At 46.8% G+C, this 12,233-nt stretch overlaps 1 protein-coding gene across 1 annotated transcript in view; it reads right to left on the bottom strand.

The window, feature by feature from the left end:
* The window catches only part of LOC311137902 (leucine-rich repeats and immunoglobulin-like domains protein 1), a 46,904-nt gene that overhangs the window by 17,668 nt on the left and 17,003 nt on the right, over positions 1-12,233 (bottom strand). Inside the window, exons 4-8 of the mRNA XM_084172509.1 lie at positions 3,806-3,943; positions 3,521-3,664; positions 1,973-2,116; positions 1,511-1,654; positions 118-261 (exon numbers count right to left, since the gene is read on the bottom strand). Coding sequence (XP_084028635.1) covers positions 118-261; positions 1,511-1,654; positions 1,973-2,116; positions 3,521-3,664; positions 3,806-3,943 — 714 coding nt within the window. The remainder of the gene's footprint in view (positions 1-117; positions 262-1,510; positions 1,655-1,972; positions 2,117-3,520; positions 3,665-3,805; positions 3,944-12,233) is intronic.

The raw sequence follows: 12,233 nt of genomic DNA, 5'->3' as shown, positions 1-12,233 counted from the left end.
TAAGGTACTTAATTGTTACCCAGAAATATAAAAACGTCTGCATTGGGCCTTTCAATTAGTCACTTAGGATGAGTCTACAGTATGGAACCATAGTTGTGTGTGTTCAGGAGGACTTACAGGAGGCGCACGGCCTTGAGGCCTCTGAAGGCCCCCTCAGTGATGTGGCTGATGGAGTTGTGTCCCAGACGGAGAGTGTGGAGGTCCCCCAGCACCGCCAGACTGCCCTCGTCCAGACGACTCAGGTTGTTATAGGACAGATTCCTGCAGGAGGAAATTAGATAGAAATACATACGGTGTCAGGCTTGGACCAGAAGGACAAGATGGCACAGCACTAAGGTAACCTAACCTACCTGAAACTTAATTATTCTCTATTTTATATGGCTTTATTCAATGTCTTCATGCCTCTGGATGGATGCTGTATTTTTCCACTCAATATCATACACAGCAGTTTCCTATCATGCTTGATAAGGAATCAGGACACAAACCATTTACAAATTGTGTACATTTCCAGTTGGACAAATGGACACTTCTCGGATGTCTTTCCTAGAGTTATGGTTTTGTTTAAGTAGGTACACTGTGCATCAGTGGTGATAAATATGTATTGTTTATCAGTATGCATGATCAAAGGGTCTGTTATGCGAGTGGCTGGGCTGTGCCTCTCTGAAGGGGGCTAGGGTGGTCATGTGTGGCCACTGGCCAGTCTCTGTGATGCCCCGTCAGGCAGGCTGCCGTCTCATCCGGAATGTAATAACAGGCAGGTCAGAAGGACAGCCTCTCTGCTACACCTGAGGGCTAACCAAGACACTATCCCACTTATATCACAGTCACCATGGACCAGCTAATAAAATCATATAAACCCGGACTCGCACTGAGTCGCAACACAGATACACAGAGCAATCTGTCTCCCTCACATACACAATGACACAGTGCACAGACACAGGAGCCTAACAGGCAGCCGTACAGTTAGCGACACCTGAGCAGAGCTGAGCTATGCAGTAGAGCAGTACAGTGGTGTAAACAGAGTCTCTCTCCTTCATTAGAGGGAGATCCCTCTGCAATTACCCCAGTATCCCTACCAACAGAGGGTTACACACTCTCTACCAACCTGACAGAGATGTGAATACACACTCTTGAGAGGGCTTAAGTACTGTCAATCCTACCACTCATTATGGGATAAACAGGCTCATAGTGAGAGGAGCGTGTGGTATTGAGCGTTAAGTGAGTCATGTAGCTTTCGTGAAGGTACAAAGAGGGGAGGGGCGGAGCGGGGAACAGATTCAGGGTTAGGTTCTTAGGGTTGTGGTTGGGGATAAACAAGAAGAGACAGGGGGTTGGAAGTTGGAGGCTGGGGTAAGACTGGGGTACATAGCTGGAGGCTAGGGGATGCATATTTTAGTTTGTTTCTCAGGGGTTGAGGATGAGGCAAGAATTGGTGCTATAGTTACAAGTGTTATGAGGTTTTTGGTGCTTTGGTTTACAGGGGTTGGGAGGTTTCTGATGTGCTACTCACAGTTCTCGTAGCCTCTGGCAGAATCTCCAGCCATCTGGGTTGATGTGGGAGATGGAGTTGTTGCTGAGGAAGAGCTGCAGCAGAGCGGACAGGCCATACAGGGAGCCACTGTTCACCTCCCTCAGGCTGTTGTAGTCCAGGTGACTGCAGGGGAGGAGGTCACAGACAGGTTCAGACTAGGCATCATGGGTAATGTAGTTTGGTATGACACAGGAGATTGGACATTACATGTTGTCTAATCGTGGTTCATAGTTTTGCTCAATGTTAATGGACAATAATAGAGCATAGAGTTGCTTGTGAAACAATTGTTAAGAGCAGAAAGTAATACGAGTGGAGTAGGAGAAAGTGATCCTACAACGGTTCTTGAGGACAGACAGTCAAGTGATCCAACTGATCTAGAGTCAGTCCTCAAGACCAGGCAGGGAGTTGGGGAATTGGGAGCAGTATGTTTCTGTTACTCACAGCACTTTCATCTTGGCCAGGCCCCAGAAGGCTCCGTCGGTGAGCTTGCTGATGTTGTTCCTCTGCAGCTTGAGGACCTCCAGACTGGCCAGGCCCTGGAAGGTCAGCCCCTCCACCTGCCTCACACGGTTCCTGTTCAGCTCACTGGAGGACATGACAACACAACCCAGCAAGGAGTTAGAGAGAGATGCAATGATGAGCAGAGAGAGAGAGAGAGACAGAGACAGAGACAGAGACAGAGACAGAGACAGAGACAGAGACAGAGTCAGAGACAGAGAGAGAGAGAGAGACAGAGAGACAGAGAGACAGAGAGATAGAGAGAGAGACAGAGAGACAGAGAGACAGAGAGAGAGAGAGAGAGAGAGAGAGAGAGAGACAGAGACAAGTATGGTCCTACAGGAAAAACCTGTGAAGTAATACTGTAACACATCTTAGCAGCGCCATTCGGCCCCACAAAAACATACGTGGCATTACACGGTGGTATCTATTCCACCTGCAGCCAGGGATGTGTACCCCTAATGGCTGAGGTGAAGTTTGGGTTACAGACCAGGGTCAAGTTATGACCTGGGCAACACAACACGTGATCACAAACCTTCATTAATCATGCTAGGGTTAACTAAAGGAGCAAACTCATCAAATACATTCAAACAGCACTGGATTGCAGCCCCATATGCTTTGAAGGGCATCTGCATTCACTTCTGAAACTGAGAAGGCTACTTCTGTCCAGAGCGTACTGTATACAGCTAACCTCTCAGTGTAGCCTACTTCTTAAGAGTAAACTCACAGGGACAAGCAAAGGCAAAAAGACAAATGACCCCACAAGATAAAAAACCCTTTTACCTTCTGTATCAAAAGAGTTCTCAGATAGCTTTGTACCAGTGGATCTGTGCACCTGGCGTGTGTGAGGTTTAACATCACAGCCCAGGAGCATAGCTGAACAATAAACATCCACACAACGTCTTTGTGTGTCCTCCATGTTGCCACAAGCATCCGCATATACAGTGTCACCGGGGCCACCTGTTGAACAATACCCACCTGGGGAATCTGGGAGGGCTGGGGAGAGAAGGGAGCCCTGTCTACAATGGAGGAGAGTATCGTTACATGTGTCTTTTCTCCCCAGAGTGGGAGTGTTGAGGTAAGGATGGGTCTGCCCTAGCCCCATGCTGCAGGGGAGGGGGGAGACAATGACAGAGAGCAGGGCTCAGAGAGGACAGAGGCCATAACTCAGCCATGGTATCGGTCTGATGTTTACCAATGCTGCTACCCTGGAGGGGAGAGGTTCACACACTCCTCAACAAATGGGACGGTGTCAAAGGAGTCAGCCTCTTTAGGTTTTGTCCAACTTTCCAATGTTCTTTTCCCTCCAACGTCTGTGTGGTCATGGACTATGGGTACTGTACACTGTGTCTTTAACAACTGGCCCAGGGTCAGTTTGGTTGTTTCTCTCATGATGGTTGAGGATAGGATAGGAGGCGAGTAGGGAGACTAAACAAACATGAGCCTAAGTGAGCTGAGAGGTGTCTGGAGGTGGTATGGAACAGTACTCACAGTTGGGTCAACTTGGGGAGCTGGAAGCTTTTGACAGGGACCTGGGAGATGCGGTTCCGACTCAGTCTGAGAACCTGCAGGGACGAAGAGAGCCGGTCCAGAGCACCGGCCTCCAGGAGCTGGATCTTGTTGTTGCTCAGGTACCTGGAAGACAGCATAGCACACTGTCATGGCTCCTCAATGGACAGTAACAAGACATACATTGATAACATTGGCACAACATTTACAATTAGATGAGAAATGTAGGAAGAATGTTTGACATAAGAGGAAAAGGGCTGATCTTACAGGTCTTTGATCTGGAGGCCTGCGGGAAAACCTTGACCTCTGACTTCTGTGATGTCATTACTGCTCAGGTCCAGTGTTTCCACGGAGACTAGGTCTCTCATCCGCCTTCCATCGATGGTGCGGATCTTATTATGGTGTCTGAAAATAAAACACCACAACAACCAACTCTGTTAGGAGAAAACTTCAGGGACAAAGATGAAGGAAAACCTGAGGAGAGAAACAACAGGAGAACAACACACCTCCTAGTCTTCTCCAAACCAAATTTAGACGTTTGTTTTAGAAGCAGCAGTAAAGCACACACAAACGCTCTTCTTTTCCAAACGCACTCATGAACAAAGAGAGAGTACACAGAGCCAAGTATCCCTGCTTCAGGAGCAAACATGTACTTCAAGAGCCTACAAACAAACCCTCTCCAAACCCTCCCAAGGACACCTGCTGACTGACACCAACAGCCAAGGCATGGGACATTCTGGATTGATGAGCCCATTGTTCTCTAAGAGCACTTAGATAAAGCAAAGTTGAGCAACGTTTTAGCCACTTGAGTGTGATGATCCATAGAGGTCAACAAACTGATGCTTGGACTCAAGTAGAGGTGATCAACAGATACCAATCCCAAACCCTGAGCTCCACAGTGTCTTACTACAACAAACATAGATCCAAGTAAAGCTTCCTCAGAAACGGTCTTATTCGTGACTATGATGTTTGTGGTTTGTTAATAGAGTACCTGAGTATGAGTCACAATACCCCTAAAACCTAGCGGTCAAACAGGGAAATGGTTCCAATCGTCTTTCCGCAATTCATTTTTCACATAGGGGATTTTAAAATAGGGCTGCGTTTCATATTGACTTACCCTGGTGTGACGTTTTTATAACCATGTAAATCTCTCTAGGACAAAGTGACTTTTATCAATACTTTTTACACATTTTGTTACATTACAGCGTTATCTAAAATGGATCAAATTGTTTTTCCCCCCCTCAATCTACACACAGTACCCCATTATGACAAAGCAAAAATTGGTTTTTAGAAATGTTTGCTATTTGTTTTTAAATAAAAAACTGAAATATGACATTTACATACACTACCAGTCAAAAGTTTGGACACACATTCTCATTCAAGTGATTTCTTTTATTTGTACTATTTTGTACATTGTAGAATGATAGTGAAGACATCAAAACTATGAAATAACACATATGGAGTCATGTAGTAACCAAAAAAGTGTTAAACAAATCAAAATATATTTTATATTTGAGATTCTTCAAATAGCCACCCTTTGCCTTGATGACAGCTTTGCACACTCTTGGCATTCTCTCAACCAGCTTCACCTGGAATGCTTTTCCAACAGTCTCGAAGGAGTTCCCACATATGCTTAGCACTTGTTGGCTGCTTTTCCTTAAGTCTGCCGTCTGACTCATCCCAAACCATCTCAATTGGGTTGAGGTCGGGGATTGTGGAGGCCAGGCCATCTGATGCAGCACTCCATCACTCCTTCTTGGTAAAATAGCCCTTACACAGCCTGGAGGTGTGTTGGGTCATTGTCCTGTTTGAAAAACAAAAGATAGTCCCACTAAGCCTAAACCAGATGGGATGGCATATCACTGCAGAATGCTGTGGTAGCCATGCTGGTTAAATGTGCCTTGAATTCTAAATAAATCACAGACCGTGTCACCAGCAAAGCACCCCCACACCATAACACCTCCTCCTCCATGCTTTACATGGGAACTACACATGCGGAGATCATCCGTTCACCCACACCGCGTCACAAAGACGCAGCGGTTGTACAGACCTTTACTCAGTACTTTGTTGAAGCACCTTTGGCAGCGATTACAGCCTCAAGTCTTCCTGGGTATGATGCTACAAGTTTGGCACACCTGTATTTGGGGAGTTTCTCTCATTTTTCTCTGCAGATCCTCTCAAGCTGTGTCAGGATGCACAACTATTTTCAGGTCTCTCCAGAGATGTTAGATCGGGATCAAGTCCGGATTCTGGCTGGGCCACTCAAGGACATTCAGAGACTTGTCCCGAAGCCACTTCTGCGTTGTCTTGGCTGTGTGCTTAGGGTCGTTGTCCTGTTGGAAGGTGAACCTTCGCCCCAGTCTGAGGTCCTGAGTGCTCTGGAGCAGGTTTTCATCAAGGATCTCTCTGTACTTTGCTCCGTTCATCTTTCCCTCGATCCTGACTAGTCTCCCAGTCCCTGCCTCTGAAAAACATCCCCACACCATGATGCTGCCACCACCATTCTTCACCGTAGGGATGGTGCCAGGTATCCTCCAGATGTGACGCTTGGCATTCAGGCCAAAGAGTTCAATCTTAGTTTCATCAGACCATATAATCTTGTTTCTCATGGTCTGAGAGTCCTTTAGATGCCTTTTGGCAAACTCCAAGCGGGCTGTCATGTGCCTTTTACTGAGGAGTGGCTTCCGTCTGGCCACTCTACCATAAAGGCCTGATTGGTGGAGTGCTGCAGAGATGGTTGTCCTTCTGGAAGGTTTTCCCATCTCCACAGAGGAACTGTGGAGCTCTGTCAGAGTGACCATCGGGTTCTTGGTCACCTCCCTGACCAAGGCCCTTCTCTCCCTATTGCTCAGTTTGGCCGGGTGGCCAACTCTAGGAAGAGTCTTGGTGGTTCCAAACTTCTTCCTTTTAAGAATGAGTGGCGCAGTGGTCTAAGGCACTGCATCGCAGTGCTAACTGTGCCACTAGAGATCCTGGTTCGAATCCAGGCTCTGTCGCAGCCGGCCGCGACCGGGAGACTCATGGGCGACGCACAATTGGCCCAGCGTTGTCCAGGGTAGGGGAGGGAATGGCCGGCAGGGATGTAGCTCAGTTGATAGAGCATGGCGTTTGCAACGCCAGGGTTGTGTGTTCGATTCCCACGGGGGGCCAGTATAAAAAAAAATATGTATTCACTAACTGTAAGTCGCTCTGGATAAGAGCGTCTGCTAAATGACTAAAATGTAAAATGTAAATGTAAGAATGATGGAGGCCACTGTGTTCTTGGGCTCCTTCAGTGCTGCAGAAATCTTTTGGTACCCTTCCCCAGATCTGTGTCTCGACACAATCCTGTCTCGGAGCTCTACGGGCAATTCCTTCAACCTCATGGCTTGGTTTTTGCTCTGACATGCACTGTCAACATTTACATTTTTACATTTTAGTCATTTAGCAGACGCTCTTATCCAGAGCGACTTACAGTTAGTGAGTGCATACATTTTTCATACTGGCCCCCCCGTGGGAAACGAACCCACAACCCTGGCGTTGCAAGCGCCATGCTCTACCAACTGAGCTACAGGTCAACTGTGGGACCTTATATAGACAGGTGTGTTCCTTTTCAAATCATGTCCAATCAATTGAAATTACCATAGGTGGACTCCAATCAAGTTGTAGAAACATCTCAAGGATGATCAATGGAAACTGGATGCACCTGAGCTCAATTTCGAGTCTCATAGCAAAGGGTCTGAATACTTATGTAAATAAGGTATTTCTGTTTTTATTTTTAATAAATGTGATGCTAATTAGCATTTTTCAATCTGAGAGTAAATAGAGCCGAATATAATCACCTTGTCCGAGAAAGATTTAGATGGTTATCAAAACGTCACGCTAGGGTAAGCCTACACGAAACACAGTCCTTATTTTAAGTGTTTCTGAAATCCCCTATGGGAAAAATGAATGGTGGAAAAACTATTGGAACCATTTCCCTGTTTGACCGCTAGGTTTTATGGGTATTAGGACACCTCCACTGTGGGGCTCTATTGGTGATAATTGTAACCGACTACTTCCAAGAGACTTGGCTAGATGAAAGGACTTACATTGTAAGCATTGGCTAACTCTGTCCCCCCTGACCGTCCAGTTAACCATGGAGTAAGAGGCCTCAGAAAGATGGCAAGTTTTTACAAAGCTAATGTTTATTTTGTCCTGCTCTCTGCTCTGCAATAATGGTGGGTCAGAGTCTCGCTCCACATCTGTGATTTATTTTGGTGTTGGCTGGGTGAGATGGGAGAGATCCACCTCAGAGCTGCAGCCTGACAGACAGACGGACGGACAAAGCTGCACAGGAATCTCAGTCACTTCCCTGTTTACCTATACCCAGCACAGGGGCAAATAACACACACACGCCCCTACACACACACACAGACAGTACACAAATACAAACACATATATCGACAAAACTCCCACACAGACATATATAGGCCTAGACATACACACAAACACGTGCACAGACAGATATAAACACAGACAAATCCACACTGACAGGACTTCCAAATGGTCAACTCCTCCGCCTGCCAGCGTGTGTACTGTGTGTACGTCTGTCTGTCTGTGCGTCCGTCCATGTGTGTGTGTGTGTGGAGTGAGGCGGAGTCAGTGAAGGCCAGTGTTATCCGAGCAGGGATGAAACACATACCGCAGCCTTGGAAGCACTTCCCTGACACTCCGGCTAGCGTTACAAAACATTTACCCTGCCTCCACCCCCCCAATGGACATTTATCATTGTTACAGTTATAAATATGTATTTTATTATTGTTTCATTCACGTCTCAATTTTCTCCCCTGCTGCTCCCCCTATGGACATTCTACCCCCTCCCCCAGTCTCTTCACTAATTGAAATTAACATTTGATTAATTTCAAGTCCATGAGTAAAACAAAGTCAACACTAGGAACCTAATTTAGAGTCGACTCCCAGACCCAGCCTGAAACAGTGTTTGGTAAAATCCTATTTTTCCTCTGGTGTCTCCAGACAGGTGTTCCGCCAGTCAAACTGCAGCAAAACAAGGTCACCCCCCCCCCCCCTCCTCCTCCTCCTCCTCCTCCTCCTCCTCCTCACACACAGATGGTCAAATAAGACTCTGTAGGGCCTTTACTCTGGGCCATCAGGGGAGGGGGGGAGGGGGGGGGGGGGTCTCCCACTGCAGCCCAGAGCCCACCTGAATAAACAGTGGTGTAAAGAGTAGAGTTAAGGATGAGCCTCAGACCAGGTCCTGCCCCTCCCCCCTCCGGACCCCCCTCCCTCCTGACCCTACAGGAAGCCCCTGGGGAGCAGCAGCAGAGAGGAGGGCTTGGGGGACTGACTGACTGACAGGGGGAGAACTGAGGCTCTACTGAGCAGGGAGAGAGGGAGGGAGGGAGGGGATGGGGAGGGATAGGGAGGAGGGGTCAACAGCTGCTGACCCTTGCTGGGAAAAACTAGGCAGAATTGTCTCAAACAGGAGGCTCTCTCTCTGTCTCTCAGATGCTGACCACAACAGTCCAGCTCTGGTTCCCCTCTCTTCTCCCTCCTCCTCCCAGTTCAGTTCCCCATCCTCCCACGGCCAGAATAGTCCAGCTCTGTGAAAACCAGAGGAGGTGTGAGGCGAGAGGTGGGGACGGGGTAGGGTGGACAATAGGTTCATTTATAAAGCGCTGGATTTTCCCCTTCCCTTTACATTTACATTTGAGTCATTTAGCAGACGCTCTTATCCAGAACAACTTATAGAAGTGAGTGCGCACATTTTCGTACTGGTCCCCCATGGGAATCAAACCTACAACTCTGGCGTTGCAAGCGCCATGCTCTACCAACTGAGCCACACGGGATCTTTGATGCTGGGTACATTCAACAGATCCCTTCATTCCATTTAGCCATTTGATTTTCCTACGGTCGGTTTTTGACACCCCTTTTGATGTTGAGGGTGCTGATAATAAAAGTGTTTACAGTACTGCCCATTCTCCCATTTACACAGTGATCTTTGGGGATTCTACTTTGTTTTGATGTTGGAAATAAAGACAATAGAACTGTAATTTTAAATCATATCATCCCATTAACCATCATGTGATTTTCATGGATTTGTTTTGACACCTCTCTTTGATGTGGGAAGGATGTGCAAGTTTGTGCAAGTCTCACTCTCCCCTGGCCCTGATTCTATGGGGGTTTGGTGGCCTGCTGTGCCATTATTGGAGCAGGGGGAGTCCTGATACATTCTGGGAGAGCAGGATGCCTGGTGCATTATGGGAGTGTGGGAGCCCCGGGGTGGGGTGGGGGCTGATCTCACTGGCTGATCTGAGAGCAGTGATTAATCCAAGCCAAAGCCCCGCGGCCACACAGACTAGCTGGTTTGGGCCGCTTTGATTGGCTTATCTGCCTGATGAACTCCACAAGTGAGAGGATCAAAAGATCCGCAGGGTGTGTGGGAGAGAGAACGAGTGAGAGAGAGGGACAGAGAGAGAGAGAGAGAGAGAGAGAGAGAGAGAGAGAGAGGGAAGAGAGAGGGAAGGGAAGGGAGAGAGAGAGAGGGAAGGGAAGGGAGAGAGAGCGGGAAGGGAAGGGAGAGAGAGAGCGAAAAAACAAGAGTCTGGTCTGGCACTCTGACACTATACTTCAGTTTCACCATACGCTGCCTCAGAAACAACCGTCTGTTGGAGGAGAAGCCCAGAGAGTAGCCAGCACAGGCCAGGGAATGTTGACAGACGACCCTCTGTTCTAGCATCCTTTCTCTCTCCCCCTCTCTCTCTCCCTGTGGCTGCAGTCTCAGACAGCACCGGCAGAAGAATTCAGTCTGCACTGCCATCCAGCCAGGATCTGCCATGGCAAACAGACCACAAGGTGGGGGGGCAGACAGGGAGCTGGTGAGGTGGGCGATGAGGTTACTTGTGGGCAAACCCTGAGCTACGGTACTCTCCCCTTGTGTCGGTAACGGTGATGTCATCCTGAGCCAGCCCTCTTCCCATCCACCACCCCTCCCTGTCACCTTTTAACAGTAAGCCCTGTGAGTGACAACGCCAGCTGCAGGTTCTACTGCTTTCAGCTGTGCAGCTTTGGAAGATATGCATCTTCCCATCATGCACTGAGCTTCCCGTAGCAACAGGCTGAGAATCAGGCCAAAAAAAGAAGCTCTGCCCGAGCAGAGTAGAGCTACACACAGCCTGCTGAACTAGCGTTCATTTCAAACACCTAACTATAAACCTAGAGGCTTTACAGTGACCGCGAATCAGGCAGACTACTGTAAGAGGCAACGAAAACAACTCTCAAAAATCTACCTCCAACATATCCTAATGTTTGACATGGAGTTTTAGATATTGCCGTTAGAACATTCTCATAAATCAGACGGTAATCAGATGACAGTTACAATGAGCACACTACACAGCCTATTTTGAGGGTCTGATGGGTGACATATAGGGATGACTATTACAAAGACTGAAAGTGATACATAGTGATGGTCCATTTTACAGGAACCTGCTGTGTACTGTTACTACCACAGAAGTGACAGAATTAAAGTGGGTGTTATAGAGGTGTGATACCAACACACAGACATGCTGCAAACTGTCTTTAACGGTAACTGTTGAGACAGAGCCTGAGGGCTTTCTCTCTTGTTTAAGGATGAGTGAGAAGCTAGTAGGGATGTGTATCTTTCCCTTTCAAGACGATTCAATACATGGGCTCCGATACGATACAGGAACGATGCGTTTTAGTTTGAAACAATTCAGTGCAATTCGGTTTGACTAGAGAACGAATCGATGCGATACAGTAACATTTGTTGCATAAACATTAATTTTCCATTCTATATAAAAATCTGCTGCTGATGCTTATGAGCTGGGCCTGTGTGTGTGTGTGTGTGTACCTGATCTGAGCCATAAGGGAGACTAGGCATCTACCACCCCACTACCACTATCAGATTGGGAGGGGGGCAATGTAGTCCATGTTTTCCGTCCCCCCACTTTGGTTTTTAGTAGGCTTGGGCAGTATACTGTATATACCATATACCAGGGTATTTGGAAATAGCCACGGGATGGTTTTTCAATACCGTTGAAACAATCTTTGAAATTGTTCCATACATTTTTATCTTTGTAGCTATTTTTTAAGTAAATACCTGCAGTCAACTTGTGCAATATGTTACAAGATAAAGCAGATTGTGTTCTTCATTTCACCGGTCACATTATTTTACATTATGAAGCTTACCGTAGTTCCCCAGGACAATTGAGACAGTTATGGGTTTGTTTGTAAATAGCACAACGGGAGAAAGCGGGAGCAGATGAGCCCAGCTGTGTATTGACAGGGGTCACGTTTTATATAGAAAGTCGTGATTTTTTGCTTCAATAGAGTGATCAGGGACGTGCAACTATAGTTTTCCTTCCCCTGTAACTATTCCCCAGGTCGTTGTTGTAAATGAGAACGTGTTCTCAGTCAACTTACCTGGTAAAATATGGGTAAAATCTAAAATCTAAAATAATAATGTAAAAGTGGAATTATGTTTTTGGAAATGTATTAAAAATGAAAAGCTGAAATGTCAATAAGTATTCAACCCCTTTGCTATGGTAAGCCTAAATAAGTTCAGGAGTAAAAATGTGCTTAACAAGTCATATAAGATCCGCATGGACTCATTATGTGTGCAATAATAGTGTTTAACATGATTTTGGAATGACTACCCCATCTCTATACCTGCCACATACAATTATCTGTAAGGTCC

The sequence above is a fragment of the Coregonus lavaretus genome (genome assembly GCF_964263955.1).
Source record: "Coregonus lavaretus genome assembly, chromosome: 12".
Taxonomy (NCBI): Eukaryota; Metazoa; Chordata; class Actinopteri; order Salmoniformes; family Salmonidae; genus Coregonus; species Coregonus lavaretus.
The sequence above is the reverse complement of the archived record's forward strand: the minus strand, read 5'-3'. Positions and strand labels throughout refer to the sequence as shown.